This window comes from Gymnodraco acuticeps, unplaced genomic scaffold, assembly GCF_902827175.1.
Source record: "Gymnodraco acuticeps unplaced genomic scaffold, fGymAcu1.1, whole genome shotgun sequence".
NCBI classification, from domain to species: domain Eukaryota; kingdom Metazoa; phylum Chordata; class Actinopteri; order Perciformes; family Bathydraconidae; genus Gymnodraco; species Gymnodraco acuticeps.
The window spans coordinates 2132553-2150630 of NW_022989894.1; the positions used below are offsets into that span (position 1 = coordinate 2132553).

The 18078-nt window shown below is 39.4% G+C and overlaps 1 protein-coding gene across 1 annotated transcript in view; it reads left to right on the forward strand.

The window, feature by feature from the left end:
* The window catches only part of LOC117538710 (astrotactin-2-like), a 347089-nt gene that overhangs the window by 245150 nt on the left and 83861 nt on the right, over positions 1 to 18078 (forward strand). Inside the window, exons 12-13 of the mRNA XM_034204612.1 lie at positions 10250 to 10416; positions 12006 to 12194. Of these exons, the coding sequence (XP_034060503.1) occupies positions 10250 to 10416; positions 12006 to 12194 (356 nt within the window). The remainder of the gene's footprint in view (positions 1 to 10249; positions 10417 to 12005; positions 12195 to 18078) is intronic.

Here is an 18078-nt window from a genome sequence, read left to right on the forward strand (position 1 = left end):
TCAGGCAGTGCGGAAGTTTTGGAGACATTGCTTATTCCATGTTCTGCCTGGGAGCCAGAGAGGATGACAGGTGGTTTATTATTGCACTATCTAACCTCAGTTTATAACAACAGCTGTTGTTAAGGCAGGTTAACAATTTCAGTCAGGCAATGTTTTTGTAACCGCACTCTTCCTTTTCATCTCTTGCCTCATCAAACACCAGTTGGTCAAATCAGACATTACACTGACAATGTGCTGGATAGGACTGAGCATCGTGTTGCTGTTCACATCAGAGCCAACACTTGTTTCCATAATCACAGGCACCTCTTTCAACTCTGTGAAATGGATAATGGCTTCTTGAAATGTCTCAGTCCCAATGGTTCGGAATAGTCGTCTTAAGCAAGAAGGGAATATTATAATTATCCATATAGAAGATCCTTAATTTAATTTGCAAGTAACACTAAGAAAGTATATATATAATGTATGTTTAAATAGTGTTAGTAGATGATATACACAAACTGGTTATGATTTTTATAAATTGATTTTATTTTGGTTGGCTAATACGGTATGTATCTTGCTGCTGGCCCCTCCCACAGCTATACATGTCTTGCCTAACATGCAAATATTCCTGTCTGCTACTTAAAACTGGAAAGGTTGCCAGCCATTATCTTCTCTACTTATACACTGATTATGAAAAAATACCTCAAACAACCTAATTTCAAAACACCCAACCTATCCCTTTAAGCAAACAGAAACTAGACACAAGCTTAGCAAAGGTAGGACACTGCAGTAAATCTTCCATGACTCTCTCTTGATCAAAACAGTACTTGAACTTGAATTTAGTTATATTTAATTATGTTTCAACCCAGTAGCAGTGTGGGCAACTTCAATTGACACATGAGGATTGTGCCGGCAGGAACAACTAGCATTCACCCAGTGGTGTGGAATGAATGGTCAAATTCTCGTTGAACCTGTGGTCAATGTACCGTGTTATCCGCTGTGTTTGTGAGAGAAAGTGGTATTGCTGATGCTCTCTTAACTCTCCTGGGGCTGCTTGGTGAATTTCAAAACGTTGTAAATATGGCTTTTCTTGGTAGTTTGCCCATTTTAAAGTGTAACTTTGACAGCGGCAGCATACTGTGGTTTCTCTTCTTTAAAGAAATACTGGAATGTTTGTCTTTATGGCATATTATTGTATCTGGCTACAGTGTTTGTCTTCCTAATGGACGTACTCAGAGGCTGAGCAGATGGTAGGATATTAGTAGCGTATCTTTCATCAGTTGATGTGCCTTTTGGGACATCTCTGTTTAAGTTGTTTCAGATGCTGGGTTGGCATAGATGTATTTTTTTTTACTTCCACCATCATCTGAAGGTTTAAATTTGGCCCGTCAAACTCCATTAGTTTATAGCAGTTTAGAGAAGACAGATACTGTTTTCTTCAATCTCATTTTAAGGCGCTTTTATAGTGTCCCAGTATGTGAGACATTATTACAATGTGTGGCACACTCCAAAAGTCAGGAATTAAATGATGAGTTGTCAGTGTGGAGCCAGATTTCCGCTTGGTTGCCTCCGGTTTGCATAAAGAGTCAGCAGGGAGGAAGGAATGGCAACTCCACCCAAATAAAAGTTTTGTGCAAACCTTCACGCACTATAAACCCTCTACCTACCCCACCCTGTATCTCCCCACAGTCCTGTTTTCCTGACTCCCCTTCGCACCGCTGCACCGCACTGCTCAGTTTGCCTCATTACCATTGAAATCCAATGCTTTATGGTTTAAAGCTAATTGTAATAATTCTCTCCTCCTCCCACCCTGACTCTGTTGGTTAAATACTGGATCAAGTGTGTCATTTAGTGTTCCACTGAGATGCACATAACGCTGCTGCAGCCAAGGGTGGGGGTAAGGATCTGTGTATAATGGAAAACATTTCAATAAGAGGCCTTAATAGGGAGGTATAAATAAATATTTGCAGCATTATAGTTAAACTAAAGCTCAGCAAATAAATGTGATATAAGCTAATGTAAACAGTCACTATTATCAAAGATGGCATGGGTGAAAATACAGTTTTATCAACATCAGTGAACAACTGAAGCTTTTGCTTAAAGGGGACCTATCATGCAAAATGCACTTTTGTACGTCTTTTATACATGAATATGTGTCCCCGGTGTGTCAGGGAACTCACCAAGTGTCAGAAAACACAACCCTCTCTCTTTTCCTCCATACCCAAATCTCTAAAAACGGGGCTGCAACGGATCTGATACAGACTGATACAGATTTGAAATTGCTCTGACGTCAGGAACGAGGAGCTCCGCCTATATGGGCAACTCTCCACCTATCAGGGGAATGAGAGGTTGCCATGGCATGGTAACAGCATGGTAACAGCATGGTAACAGCATGGTAACAGCATGGTAACAGCATGGTAACATGGCGCTCGTACCTCGCCCCCCTCCTTTGCAGGGGGGCGTGCTCAGCCGCAGCTTATTTGCCACAGAATCAGCCCTTGTGAAGACAGGGCTGGAATAGAGCAAATAGAGCGACATGAGGCATGGCTAAAATGCATGATCTGTTTGGTATTTTGAAAAAAAAACGTCACAGACATGTTTTATATAGGTATGGCCCTACAATATATTATTCAAATATAGCATGATAGGTCCACTTTAAAGGTTCTCAATTTGATATTAAGAGCATGCATATAGCAGAAACAGATATTTGCTATGTTAACAGTATATGGGTGTAATATCTACCTGAAAGGTTGTCATGTTTCTTCTGTGTGAGTCGTAATCCACTCTTCTCCATGCTTAGTATACGTAGCTGTTCCTTCCTTTATGCATGTGAGTGCATGTGAGTCCAGCCAGCTAATGGCCATCGCTCTTCACCGTGCTAAAAGGCATTTACAGCCAATATCGCCATCCTCACCAAGGCTGGTTTCATGAATGTAACGGCCACCCTGCAGTCCCCCCCCGACAGGTTAACGCTCCTAGCACCTTTTTGCAAACCCAGGCTTAAGAGGGAAAATTCAATCACACTGGCTTTATTCCCAGGTAACAGGTTAGATACCCAACAAGATTAGTATTTCAATTTCCTTTAGCTTTTAATAATTCAGGAGGCATTTCTAGACCCGTTTTTGACATGAAATACAGATAAGATCTGTTTTTCTTTGTGGCTAAATTGAAATATCAAGAGGAGCAGAAAATAGTTATTGCTCTCCTGTTGCAGTAAATGCTTGTATATTGCTACCATTGTTGTAATAACCTTCAGTGAAATCTCCAAGGCGGTGCATTTGTATTTCTCCCCCTTCCTCTTTATCTCTGTATCTCTTCTGCCAGAAGCTAATTTAGTAAAATATATATATCGACACTTATAGATGTTGTGAATTAAATGATTCATTTAAAGCCTCCTCTTTTAATCAATAGGTTACCGTTTTGTCTTTGACAACACTTAAACTACTGGTTGTGTACTCTTCATTTGCTTTCCTGGAAAAAAAAACAACATAAGCCAGCATTAACAGACTGATGTCTAATGTCACTGTTGTCTTCATCAACAAAGAAACCAAATAAGAGCGGCTCTTAAATGCCTTTGGCGATTAAACTGAGCTGAGAGCAGCGGAGTCTGATGGAGTTGCCACAAAGCTATCCTTCACTCTCATAGTCATCTGTTGTGTTGACACCACTAAAGAGAGGTGGAAGAGCAATAGAGACAACATGGCCTTTAAATACAGTCGGTCCCCATAGTGAGGAATGGACTCAACCTGATTAACTGAGCACAAAAATGCCGATGTTCTCTTTGCATACGTGTGAATATCAGCTCTCAAGATGAAATCATCCGGTTAGAAAGTGAAGTGTAAAAATAGAACAAGTCACATTGTTTGTATGTATAACCAGCCTGTATGCCTGCATAATGTAAACCATTCACACACAAAGAAATAAGCGGATCAAATACAAAAAAGACCAGCTAAATCTATTTTAAATAGCAAAGTCTATTTCTTGCCTTCATTCCGAAAAGCTGACAGATAAGTGTGTGTCGTCCTCACTGAAGATTAAGTATGAATTCACATGAAGAACAGCTGGGATGAGACTTCTTCTCACCAGGGGACTGCAATGCACCCTCGCATGTTTCTGTTGCTCTTGCAGCAATACAACTGTTCTTCTTAATTTAACCCATGTGATCAGCAGTGCTGCAAGGGCATGCATATCTGCCACCTCTAAACTAGATGATGCTGTCAAATATGCTTTTAGAGTATTTGATTTCCCCCCACATGCGTCATTGTGATTCAGAGCTCCTCGTTTAGATGTTGTTCTGTATGTGTATTGTATTTCTAAAATATTTGGGGCACATCTTCATGTTTTTTACCTAGTATCCATATTGTCATCCCTTAAATAGTATCTCTATTGATTGTGGTTTACAGCATTTGAATGTCCTGTTTTATCCAAAAGGCTGCATTGGGCAGTACAGTTAAAATGTCCTTGATCACTGTCACACTTCCTTCACTATCTCTTCTCTCTTTCAAATGTGTTCTGGCCACTAAGTATGAACATCTGGCATCTTAATGTTGACAAGATCATTAAGAGACAGAGTCCTCAATAGATTATGCTCATTTCCTGATTAAGGCTGATGATAGTAATGGTAATTAGGACAATTAATAGCATTCATTCAGAATGTGTGAACTTTCATTTATGTGATATATGTGCAGTATTTAATGTGCAAGAAGATACATGTGCAGTCATAGTTCATGTATACTTACTTTATTTCATTTGTCTTCAATGTCTTCAAACATGCCTTATCATTTAAATCCCATATACAGAAGTTAAATAACACTGCTCCGCTACTTAATGGTGTCATAAAAATCTCATTTATATTTTGCCCCCCAGAGATTTCATACACATTCAACCCTTAATAGTATATGTAAAGCAGACAAACAGGTGTAAAAGAAAGAGAAGATAAAATGTAAACATCTAAACCATCACATTTATCCTTATACTTGAATATATTGTATTTATTTTGCAAATGTGTACATAAATACACACACAGCCAAACTTGTCTCTAATGCCTCTTCTTTTAAACATATTCAATAATGAGTCATTACTATACTGCCAGAATATAATTACATTTTAATGTATTCTCAAGTAATTATAGTAACAAGTCAATAAAGTTGTTTCCGTGTTGTCCAAAAGTGTCTAATGGATCTCTCTGCCTTTGCATCAGCATCCAAGGTCTGACTGAAAGAATGTATCTGGAATTCAAATACTCCACCGCCCCCAGCCCTTTTGTCTGGAGAGTAGTTGAAGCAGAAAGAGCAAGTAGCTTGCGGCCAGCGCTAATGGCTATCCTGAAGTCCTTTTCATTCAACTGTTGAGTGATGCATGACAATTCTGAATTACAGGCAGCTATTCCCACTGCTCCCTGCTCAGTGTGATGAATGGCTCCAATTCTGTTCTGGTGAGGAAGTTAGCATCACTTTCATGCAATACAATCAATGGATCTGAGACAAGAGAGCTTTTCTATTAAATGTTTAACACATGGGATTTTATCAATTTCACACATGTGAACAATGTACAATACAACGTTTATAGTATGTTGTGTTGTATTGTTTAAAATGCGTTTTCTACTGCCTAGAAAGAGCTGATGTAACCTTGTTTCAGGATTCATTTGTAGCCTTTGTGTGAAAACCATCAGCCATCATTCAATCTCATTAGATAGCGATCTGGAAATGATAGCATAATGTAGCAGTTCTGAGAGAGATAATTATCATCATTAAAGGAAAATAACCCCTTAATTACTTTTAGTCACCACTGGTGGTATCACCGTGTGGATAATCAAATAGCTTTTGGGCAATAGCTTTTGATAACATTAACCACTCCAATGACCTGTCACCCCTCATTTGACTAAGCTTACAACTGAATCAGGATATATCCAATAACTGCTTTTGTAATTTTTAGTCTATAAAATAGAGAGAAAAATACGGTTGGAAAAATAAATATAAGCCTATACTGTACGTTCAGGCCTGACATGAGTGTAAGTGAAGGTCTTCCAAATGTCAAAACGCATAATCCTCAGCTCACCTGTTATCTCTCCAGTTTGTCCCCTGTCTGCATGCTTGAGATGTTTTGCAAAGGCCTTGATAACTGGAGAACAGCTGCTGCTCTGAGGGCATTCATGATTCAAGACTTTGGAGATTTCACATTAACAATGTTAGGCTTTCCAGTTGGATATGTTGTTGCTCATGAGATTATACAAAAAAACAATGGTAAAAACAATGGGGAATCATTCTCTACACGTTCCAAGCACCCAGAAACAGATGTTATCAAGCCTAGAGCTCTTCCTACAATGTATCAGGCAGAAAAGTGTTTTCCCAGTGTTTAAAACACAACAAAAAATGTTTTCCCACTTAACTCCTGCAGCTTTAAAAACGTTAAGTGAAACAGCTAGCTGTTTACTAGAACTGACATTCAGGCTGACATCCCTATTTATCTTGTCCTGGCCTCAGTAATAACATTCATGTTTTTCTAATATATTTCACATCGGAAAGCTCTTGCCCAATCCTCTTTTGTATCTCATTTGCCTCCTCTCATTTCTGACTTAATTTCCCTGTACTGCATTACATAACTGTTATTAAAACCCACCATATGGACCTTTAATTGCTTTTGTGACCCATGGTTTCTTACCTGGGAAATCTTGTTTATTACTGGTCTCAGGAGCATTTATGATCTGTCAGTTAGTTATAATGTATGAACATTATTTGAATTGTGTCCAGTCTGGACTGTCACAACAATGCTGGAGGGTAGGAAGACATACTCGCCACATCTTATTAAATGTTTTCTGGCACAGTGGGGGTAAAAGAGGTTAACATTAGGGTGAGTGGAGGTCCAACTATATTTCAGTGGTGTTTATGACATGTGACAACAATAGGTTTAAACTGTTAATCACTGACCTTAAGTTACATCATAAAAGCTTGGGGCTATGGTGACATATACTGCATACTGTATATTGACGATCTGTAAATGTAAAGCCTACAACAGATTGGGTGTCTTATTTAGGGTTTATTTACACTATAAATCTATACCACTGTGGGAGATAAAAGTGAGATGTCCAATACCTCTGCCCAGAAGGCTTAAAAGTTCACATACAGAGATGTTACTGAACTATCAATGACATACACCCCCTCCCTATAATGTCCCCCCTCACCTGTTGACCCTTATACACTGAAGAGCTGCAAAAGCTACCTCAGGGTATAAGACTCTCTTTACAGCGTGTCAGTCAGTCTCAAAACCTATTTTTGTGTTTCCTGATTGATATTTTTGCTCACAGAATAGCAGAACAGCTCAGAACATTTCAAATGAAGCAAACTTGTTAACCTTGGGCAATGGCAGGCCAACTTTATTTTTTTGCAAATAGCTGAAATGCATACAGTAAACACCTATCATTTTTGTGTCATCATGCCTCACACACCCACAATCAATCCCACGCAGAAAACACATAACACACAAACTCGCAGATGAGTCACAGCGGCCGTCAGTGAAAGTGGTGAAGACTGTTCTGCAAACTGCCATGTAATTTAAGAGTCTCTTACATTTTGAATCCAGAAAACCATCACATAAACACATCACAAAACAGAAATTACAGCAGCACTTGCCGCTCTGAGAAAAGTGAGGTGTTGGTTATTAAAAATGATACATGTTCAGCATATGGCTGTCTGAAGGTGTAAATTGATTGCTGGATTCCAGTGCCAGAAAACCCATCAAACATTCAAATATGAGCGATTTTTCAAAAATGAACTGTTGATAGTTTCAATCACTCTCGTAGAAGATCTGTTTTCCGAAATCTAATGTCTCCCTCATTAGGGATACAATATAAAACATGACAGACACAGTGTTGGCACGTTACCAATCTGTGAATCCATGCTATTTCAAGGCGAGAAATCTACTTCAAAAACGCCTGGATGTGGAATATTGCTTCTCTGCACCCTTGTTCTTTTAAGACACTAATGCACCATCAACACCTCTTCCAGATATAATTGTTTCACATTCGAGCCTAGTTTAGTGGGATGAACTGACAAAATCAGAAATAACACATTAGAGCGATGTTTTGAGAGGCAATGAAACAGAATATCTCATCAGTGTAATAATGTGAACAACCGCTGTTCTCGGTGTGGGAATTCTGATGAAGCTTTGTAGTGAATATTTCGCTAACAGTCTGAAGATGTCTCATGCATTAAGAGATGTAAGAGTTTACAGATTATTCTGTGTCTTTAGAGCAGTGGTTCTCAAATGGGGGTACACGGACCCCTAGGGGTACGTCTGAGTACTGCAGGGGGTACGTGAGATTTATTTGATGTTAATGAAAACAAATTTGATAAATATACCAATTTTAGGAAAAGTAACGAAGTTTGAGCAGTGTGGGTTTTATATTCATAGACTAGAGTTACACTATTTCAAAACGCAAAGTATAATAACTGCAGTTGCCTCCCTGTCAGAATGACAAAGATCCTCAGTGAAGCACAAGCCCATGTTTCTCACTACATTGTAAGTACAACTTATTAAAAAGATCAGATCAATGCACTAATGTCGTCTTAGTGTTATTGCATGATGTTAAAATTGGTTGGCCATGAATTTAGTGATGGATTGTCAACATTTGAAATGTAGTGTTTCTCAGTTACAATGTTGTTGTTTTAATAAATCAGACACTGATGGTGCAGCGCTGTACTGTACCTATTTATATAGGCTTTTTTCCCTTAACAAATAGTTTTTGCGCTGATCAGGGGGTACTTGGCTGACTTTTTTTTTCAAAGGGGGTACATTATTGAAAAAAGTTTGAGAATCACTGCTTTAGAGAACCTTTGACAGTAGTACTTAAAAGGCCTATAAAGTACCTATAATATGACACTGTCACAAACATACCATATAATCTTTAAATTAGTATGGTGAAGCGTTGAGTGAAACAATCGCTCTTTTCAATATCAATAAAATATAATTTATCATATCTGTACGGGTTGAGTCTGCTGTCTCTACCACAACAGTTCATGTTTAATTATTTAAGACATTAATCATATGCTAACACCTTAAGAGGATATTAAATAAATATTACCATAACAGCTTTTTGCAAGCCTCTGTAACAAAAGCTGTGCCAGCAGAAAAGTGTGTCAAGTATAACCTCCTTGTTTTGTTTGGGCAACAATCTCTTTTTTTTAACATCAGATATGGATAATCCTGAACAGTATGCTATTAAGTCTACAAGTTATTAATTCCAAGCAAAATTATCATTTTAATAGAGTTCAGCTTTGTTATAGAATGATTCTGCTGTTTTTGCATTCATGCTTAATTAGTATTTATTATGCCGGTTTAAGTATAATTAACAAGAAAAAACAACAACTCAAAAGTAGTGCTGCACGATCAATTAGCCAGCATAAACTTAGGATATATAAACTTTGGACATACTGTTTCCCTTCAGATTTCTCTCCAGAATGCGTATGCTCAGGTAAATGTGATGTGTTATGTGTGGAGTTGCTGGGTGTCAATGCCAAGCTGAAAATCATTCAAACTGAATGATGAAGTACAGCTGAAAACAGTAATTAAATGTGATATCAGTAAATATATGCCTGATCTTCATTGATACTCTCATTTGAGGTTCTCTGTATGCAATTGACATATGTCTGTTCCTCAAAGCCCATGTTTATAATATATAACTATTATCCTTCTATAACACATTTCAAGTGAAATGATACTCTCTCCATTGTAAAAGGGACAAATCCCCACACACTGATTTCCTTTTCATTGCTTACTCACCATGTTGGCCTGGGGAAGGTGTCGACAACTCATGTCTCCTCTGATAAACATGGCGTCCCCTGCCACTATTTTCCACCTGTCAGTGTGGAGTCTCACCAGGAGAGACAAACACATGTGGAGTTTGTGTCTGACATGAAATAAGCAAACAAAGACCTCAAGTAGTGAGACAAGCTGTAAGGACGATTCCAAGCTGCCAGTTTCCAGCTGTTCTTATCTGTAATCACATAAAGACCTCAATGTTTGCTGTATCATTAAATAAGATAATTGCCATCTTTCATAAATGTGTCTATGAATTTCTCAATATCCCACTCTCCATTTCTCATCTCTCCCATCTTTACACCCTTGGTGCCGCCTCATCCTGATTAAAATGCACATGCTGACCTCCGCGCCTTACTCTCTTCTTCTCTCCCTAATTTATGCCTTCATTTTCACCCTCTCACCACATCTCCCTCCCACCACCTCTCCTTCTTTGCCTGTCTCTCTTTTCCTGCAGTGTCCTGAGGGGTTGAGGCCAATGAAGGATGGCTCAGGTTGCTATGACTACTCTAGGGGCATTGACTGCACCGATGGCTTCAACGGAGGCTGTGAACAGCTGTGTCGCCAGCAGCTCGTGCCCCTTGAAGATGACCCTAGCTCAAGCAACATGCTCATGTTTTGCGGGTGAGAATAACTAACAGCGGAAAAACAAAATGAAAGGTTTCTGCCGGCTCATGGAATCGTATTTGTGAGTGATATTTCAATCAGACTCTTCCTCAGGCAAATAACCACACGAAGGAAATGAGATATGCAAATGAAGTGTTTAATCAGCAAATACAAATGTGATGAAATACATTTGCCCAAGATGTTATATAAACATTGTTTTTTATATAATAACTTATCCTATTAATGTTTTACAATGTCAATTAGTCAACCCTGTAGTATTACCTGGTTAACTGATGGCTTTTACAAATACTTTTAGAATCTACAATTGAGAAGCTTGGATTTTTCTATGCGGCTTAAAAGTAAAAAAAGACGTCTGAAAAATAATAATAATAATAATAATAATACACTTTATTTGCATAGCACCTTTCATGCACAAAGCAGCCTAAAGTGCTTTACAGAAAACATAACAACAATATTAAAATAATTCTAAAAATGAATACAGAATAAGATAAAACATCTACAGTGATAATATTTTTTAAATAAAACAATTTTAAAAATAAAATGTAAATAAAATACAGTAAAACATGGACAATGATACTAGTGACAATTGAAAGTTAACCCAAATTAAAAAGATATGTTTTTAATTAGCTTTTAAACGTGAGGGAGTTTGCTGTTCTAAGATCAATTTTTCCAAGATGAAAAATTGAGTGCTGAATCATTCTTATATTTTGCACATCAGTCAGCCAAACAGTTAAAACGCCCTCTTCCTCACCCTACACATGTTCCACTGTGATGATACACTGTATGAGGGCTAGGAAAAGCTTTTTTGCACAACTTCTTTAGGACTAAATTGGTTCACGTGGGATAGTAATCCCTAGGGATCTGCCACAGTTATACCGTGGCAATGATGGCCCAGGAAGCTGATCAACAGCGGTGTCACACTGTGGCATCCCCACAGTTTATGCTTTTTCCTAATGTGTGGCAAGAAATCATTTCTCACACCATTATCGCAACACTACCTTCTACCAGTAATACGCCAAGAAGGATGGATCAAGCTGTTTGTGCCATGCTTGTCAGTGGGATTTCACGGCAGAAATGTTGTTAGCACCACTGCAGCACATTTTCTATTTCATTACTTCTGTCACTTATGAGGGGATTTATACTTCTAATAGTAAAACTGTAGTGTAGGAAAATCCAAGAGGAGTTTTGAGATACTGATAACCATGCAGATCTAATAATATTGATCATGCCAGGTCACAACTCACTTAATTTGTACGCCATGTGGGCCCAGTACAGTAATGAGTGAACTATGAAGTATGAAGAAAAATGAAGAAAGTATGTTTTTCTCACTCCACAATGTGAAATGGCATTTATAGTTGTTCTTTAACTTAAGACTAAGTTACACAAAGGGTGAACAAGCCTGCAACAAAATACAATTAGCAGCAATGTACATTTCCCTTAATGCCATCAGCACATTTGATTTGCACTCACTTTAAAGTAAGGGCACCTTTGGAGATGGATTTTTTATTTGTACTATCTTGAATATATTTATGTTCACATTCATTGCATATTATACAAGATATAGACAGCTTTTCCCTCCTCCTCAGGTGTGTTCAGGAGTACAAACTGTCAGGGGAGGGGCGCTCCTGCCTCCTGCTGTCAGACAACTGTGATGGACCAAAGTGCCCCCGGCAGGATGTCCACTTCAATGACACCCTGTTTGGTGAGATGCTGCATGGATACAACAACAAAACCCAGCAAGTCAACTTGGGACAGATATTCCAAATGACCTTCAGGTAACTAGTACACAGTACACACATGTTCACCTACACTAATGCATGCCCATGTTCAGAATGAAGTAATAGATAGTTCTGTTGTTGGCTGATAAAGTGTATATTGTTATAAGCTTTACTTAAATCTGATTCAGTCTCTTGTCTAAATCCTTTTTTTTTTGGCTTTGTCTTCTTTTGCCTTATTGTCTCAACTAAAAAAAGCCATATTTTCTTATTTCCACTAGTGTAGATTACACTGACAATCCTCCGCTGAGACTTGTTGTTTCACATCTTTACTGTTTACATCTTCCTATGTCTCTGAAGACATGAGGAGTAATGGTCGTCTTTTATCAGTTTTGCGTTTCAGGAGAGATAGAAAGGCTTGAGGGCTCAGCGGAGCCGCTCTTAGAATCCGTAGTCAGGGTTTGCCGTTGGGGTGCCGCATCTGTGTTTGCACAGATGTGTGTGTACATACTGCATGTTTGTAAGAGAGAGAGTGAGAAGGGGATGACAGAGAGAGAATTGAGACGTATCCCATTGCAGCTCTCCCTAAACTGTCAGTGCTCTGACAACCTGGCTCACTCTGATAAGTCATATGCTGTTTGTGGTGAAATGCTCCTGTAATCACAGAGAGATGATGAGGGTCTATCTATGCACAAATACAGGCAAACACATACGGATAACTTTCTGTGTGTATTTTATTAGCACACAGACACACACACACACACACACACACACACACACACACACACACACACACACACACACACACACACACACACTATATATATATCTCTCATACACAGTTTCTCAAGAGCCCATGAAATGCCTTTTATTAGTTTTGCCCTATGGGTCACGATGCTTTAGCTTGGCTAAACACTGCGTGATTGTGTGTCTGCTGTAGGTCTTCAAGGTCCTCTGTGTTGTTATTGTTTTGATTCAGGATTTCTAAAGCAAAAGTGGTTCACTGTAAACAACTTACATTGAAAAATTGAACACGTCATAGAGACAAGTTTTCCATTAACTTATCATTAGTAAATGGTGAGTGCACAAAGTAGTACATATACAATAATGAAGTCACCACAATTATTTTGGTATAAAGGTGGTTGTAGCGAAGGGGAACCTGCCAAGAGGAGAGTTAGAGATCCTATGCTGTAGCCTGTGATTTATTGTTGTTTTGTCCAATGTTATCAACCCAAGCTTTAGTTGTTCCTTTTAGAAATGTGTTTTACTGATGATAAAACCTTTTGAGATCCATGTATTTTAGAATTGTACTATAATTCAGAAACAGTCATTTCACATAATTCCTCAAAGTTCCATTCGCTGTGTAATTTGCAGAAAAGAAAGCATGAAAAAATGCCTTCCTTTCAACTTATTGTTAATATGAAGGTCTGCCATGTGAAGTCTTGAGACTTGTACAAATTCTGCATTTTGCTTTGAAGATACATTTGAGATGCTCTATTGATTTATTTGTAGATGGATAATAAACACTGATCATTCTCAGAGAATAAAATATCTGCATGAGACACATAGACTTGTTTTTATACATTTTAGAGACTGTAACCATTTAGCTGAGCATAGAGTGTGTGTAATAAAGAACTGCACACAGTAAGGTGGGACACTTTGTAGCTAGGACTGACATAAAGAGCTGAGCATTTAAGGGGGGATTACTTGCTTTGATCAGCAAAAAGCTGTTAGCTAAAAGGGGCTTAAAATCCATCTTAAGAGAATTTGTACACATGACTGGGACTTCTACAGCCTAATAAGTAAAAAGGAGTAAGAGCCTCTCGTTCCCAAAAGGTTCAAGAGGCTCAACCAGTTGGGGAATTTCCTTTATACAACAAAGGCACAATGTGAGTATCTGAAACCAGGGGAACCCGACAGTCTTCATCCATTAGCCCTGAAGCAAAAGAGAGCCCAGTGGATCTTCTGCCCCCAGACTCCAGCTCTACACACTGGGTTACATCAAACTGCGGCCAGTAAAGGGATTTGCACTCAAGCCAGGGCTCCGAGGGTTATATACACACGACAGGTTTGAACTAGTCAAACAACTTGGCAGCCCCGTAACTCACAAGACAAGCAGTGATCAAAGCGAAGATCACAGCATCTTTATAGGGGTGGAAAAGTGCATACACTGCATGGCACACTGCAAAAATAAATCAGTTAATTCAACTGTTTATTAACAGACACGTTCTGGCTTCTGCGGTTTTCAAGACGTCTTGCCTAAAAAGTCACAGTCAAAGAAGAAATAATAATAATAATAATACATCAGCCAGTAAAACAGAGGGTAATACATCAGTTCAGTTCTATAACTTCTTCCATTTAGTGTTTCACTTTGGTCCAGTCTGTTTGGCGAGGCCTCTGTACATCACCAATATTCCAAATGATGTGATGTTGCAGAAGTAATTATCTTTCTTAATTCATTTACTGTGGCTAAAATGTTGCTCTATTTGAGAACTTGTTTTTTTGTATTTGTTAGACTCCTAATAAAATTGGACTTATAAATGTTTATTTAAATGTTTGCCCTTCTACTGTCTCAATGTAACTGCAGTCAAAGGCACTTAATAAATATCTTATTAGAAGTGCACTACTTCCACCCTCTGAACACATGAATTGGTCAGGTAATGTGTCTATTTATCTTCCTAAGAATGTAAATTGGTGCTAGTACTTTGCATTATTTGTTGTGATGCACTTACACTCTGTCTTTTGTGAGATTTCTGTGAAATGCAGATGACAAACAAAATATTCACTTTCCCCATTTTTTTACACCTGGGCAATTTGCACCTGTTCCTTGGAGCTAGAGACATTTCCATACTAATTGCAAGATGGATACTCACTGTGTCACACTTATCATGTTCCCTACAGTTAGAGGCATACTTCGCTGATTACATGCCGACGACAGGCGAAGTGCACTTCCCCGCTGATGTGCCTCTTTGGAAAAATAACACATGTGTCTGGAGGTGCCGAGTACATCTGAAATGAAATGCAGAAAGCATTTGTGCAAACATACCTACTATTCAGCAGTCATTGTAGGCGAAAGAAAGGAAATTGGGAAGTAAGAAAAGTTACTTTCTGAATCCATTATTCAACTTAATACCATAAAAAAAAAGAACAGAATGTGTTTAGTATGCATCGCCTGTGTGTTTCCATCTTTATATTACAGGCTTGATTAAATGTATTTCACTTAACATTTTGAAAGTGACACTTTTCTCAAGCCATTCATCACTATAAGTCTACCCAGACAAGCTAAGCACACAGGAGTATTATACTTGACTCCCCGTGCCTCTAATTAAACACGTGTAATACTGCATGTCATCCCTCCAAAGGACTCACTCTGCTTATCAAACCCACTGTGTTTTGTCAAAAGAACGATTCCTTTGTCCTCTGAATGACTTGCTCCCATATGGTCCTACATCACACTCAGTAGGTACATACACTATATATTTATAGCAATATTACAGTTTTTATTCTCATCATTTCCCGGCATGAAGTCTTTGATATGCAGATGCAAGCCTTATCCTGCAGCCCTGCACCCCTTCAGTCTCTCACCTCCACGGTCTACCGATTATCTCGCTCTCTATCTGTCTCTCTTTATTTTTCTCCCTCTCTGTTTCTTTCTCACACACATCCTATTGCCTTGCATCAGCAGTTCGAAGTGAAATAGTAGATTATTAAGATGAATAGAATGATTTGAGTCCCAGCATCACAGTTTTTGTCCTAATATGAAACATTACCTGTGATGTATGACTGTATTGCATACATCTGTTGTAAATCAATCTCACTATGCCTCTTGAAGCAGACCAGGGGAATGCATTTTTGCAACTTGCTGTTATGAAATTACAAAATAATGCAATGTTATGCAAGCATAGAGTTACATGTGTTAATGTGAACGTTATGACTCACAACAATTCCATTAGATCGCAATGTCCCTGTTTAAAGATATGAGGTCCACCCAACAGAGAATGTATCTATTGTATATTTATTTTAAAATGTTTCCGTTTAAAGACAACCGTTTGCTAAAAAGAGTACCATTGTATGTATTGTCCTTATTCAGTAATCCTTTGCTCTGTAATAACATATTGCCACTCATGGTTGTCTGTAGATAATGGTCTCACCAGTGCGTTTTGACAATGTCAAATGAATTACCATACAAACGTAAACACATATGGCATGTGCTAAATGGAGTTATAAACAGAGACTAGAGAAAATAGCAGATAGGCAGCAGTAATGATATCACTCACTGGAGAGAGACAAATAACCAGACACAAACAGTGCACTAGTAGTACGTAGCAATTTAAATCATTGAGTGGAGGAACGGATACAAAAGACTGATTCCTTCTAGGACAGGCACATTTGACATTTTAAAGTACCCAAAATAAAGATCCTTTGGAAAACCCACATGCTTTCAACCGTACTTTAATTTCAAAGGGAGACCTGGAACGCCTTGATATTTGAGTAATTACAGTTTACACTATATAACAACAATGAAAACAACAACAGGTTAAAATCCAGCCTAAGGACCTCTGCTGTCATGCCTTTCTTCCTCATCCATTTCTACACTGTCCTCTTTCAAATAAATGCAAAAATGGCACAGACACAAAAGGTAAGGATGACCTGATTCAAAAAGACCAAACAATAATACATCCTGACCTGACCCTAACAGAGAGAGAAAACAAACCCTGACAGCAGAATGATGCAGCATCTAATAAGCAGCAGCAGTAGAAAGAGTAATAATACATATCATCCCTACTGCACATCACTGCTCAGACTCTGTCTCACCTCAGAAAACACATTATGTTCTTGCTATCATCACATGATCGGAGATAAGAGCAAGTCTGCTTGAAACCTTTTGCATATCAAACAACTTGGTAAAGGGACATGAGCCAGGCTACAGAGAGAGTGGAGAGAAACCCCAGCTTGAGTTCTCTAACATACAATTGCCGATATGCCATTATCCCAGAATGAGAAACAAAAACGTTGTTATATGTCCATCCATCCATCTTCTCCCGCTTATCCGTGATCGGGTCGCGGGGGTAGCAGTTCCAGCAGAGAGCCCCAAACTTTCTTTTCCCTGGCGACATCAACCAGCTCTGACTGGGGGATCCCAAGGCGCTCCCAGGCCAGCGAAGAGATATAATCCCTCCACCTGGTCCTAGGTCTACCCCTTGGTCTCTTCCCAGCTGGACGTGCCTGGAACACCTCCCTAGGGAGGCGCCCAGGTGGCATCCTAACTAGGTGCCCGAACCACCTCAACTGGCTCCTTTCGACGCGAAGGAGGAGCGGCTCAACTCCGAGTCCCTCCCTGATGACCGAACTTCTCACCTTATCCCTAAGGGAGACACCAGCCACCCTGCGGAGAAAACCCATCTCGGCCGCTTGTATCCGCGATCTCGTTCTTTCGGTCATGACCCATCCTTCATGACCATAGGTGAGGGTAGGAACGAAAATGGCCCGGAAGACCGAGAGCTTTGCCTTCTGGCTCAGCTCCCTTTTCGTCACAACGGTGCGGTAAAGCGACTGCAGTACCGCTCCCGCTGCTCCGATTCTCCGGCCCATCTCACGCTCCATTGTTCCCTCACTCGAGAACAAGACCCCGAGATACTTGAACTCCTTCACTTGGGGTAAGGACTCATTCCCTACCTGGAGTGGACAGTCCATCGGTTTCCTGCTGAGAACCATGGCCTCAGATTTGGAGGTGCTGATCCTCATCCCAGCCGCTTCACACTCGGTTGCGAACCGATCCAGTGAGTGCTGAAGGTCGCAGACCGATGAAGCCATTAGAACCACATCATCTGCAAAAAGCAGTGGTGCAATCCTTAGTCCACCGAACTGCAGACCCCCTCCCCCATGACTACGCCTCGAAATCCGATCCATGTATATTACAAACAGGATTGGTGACAAAGCGCAG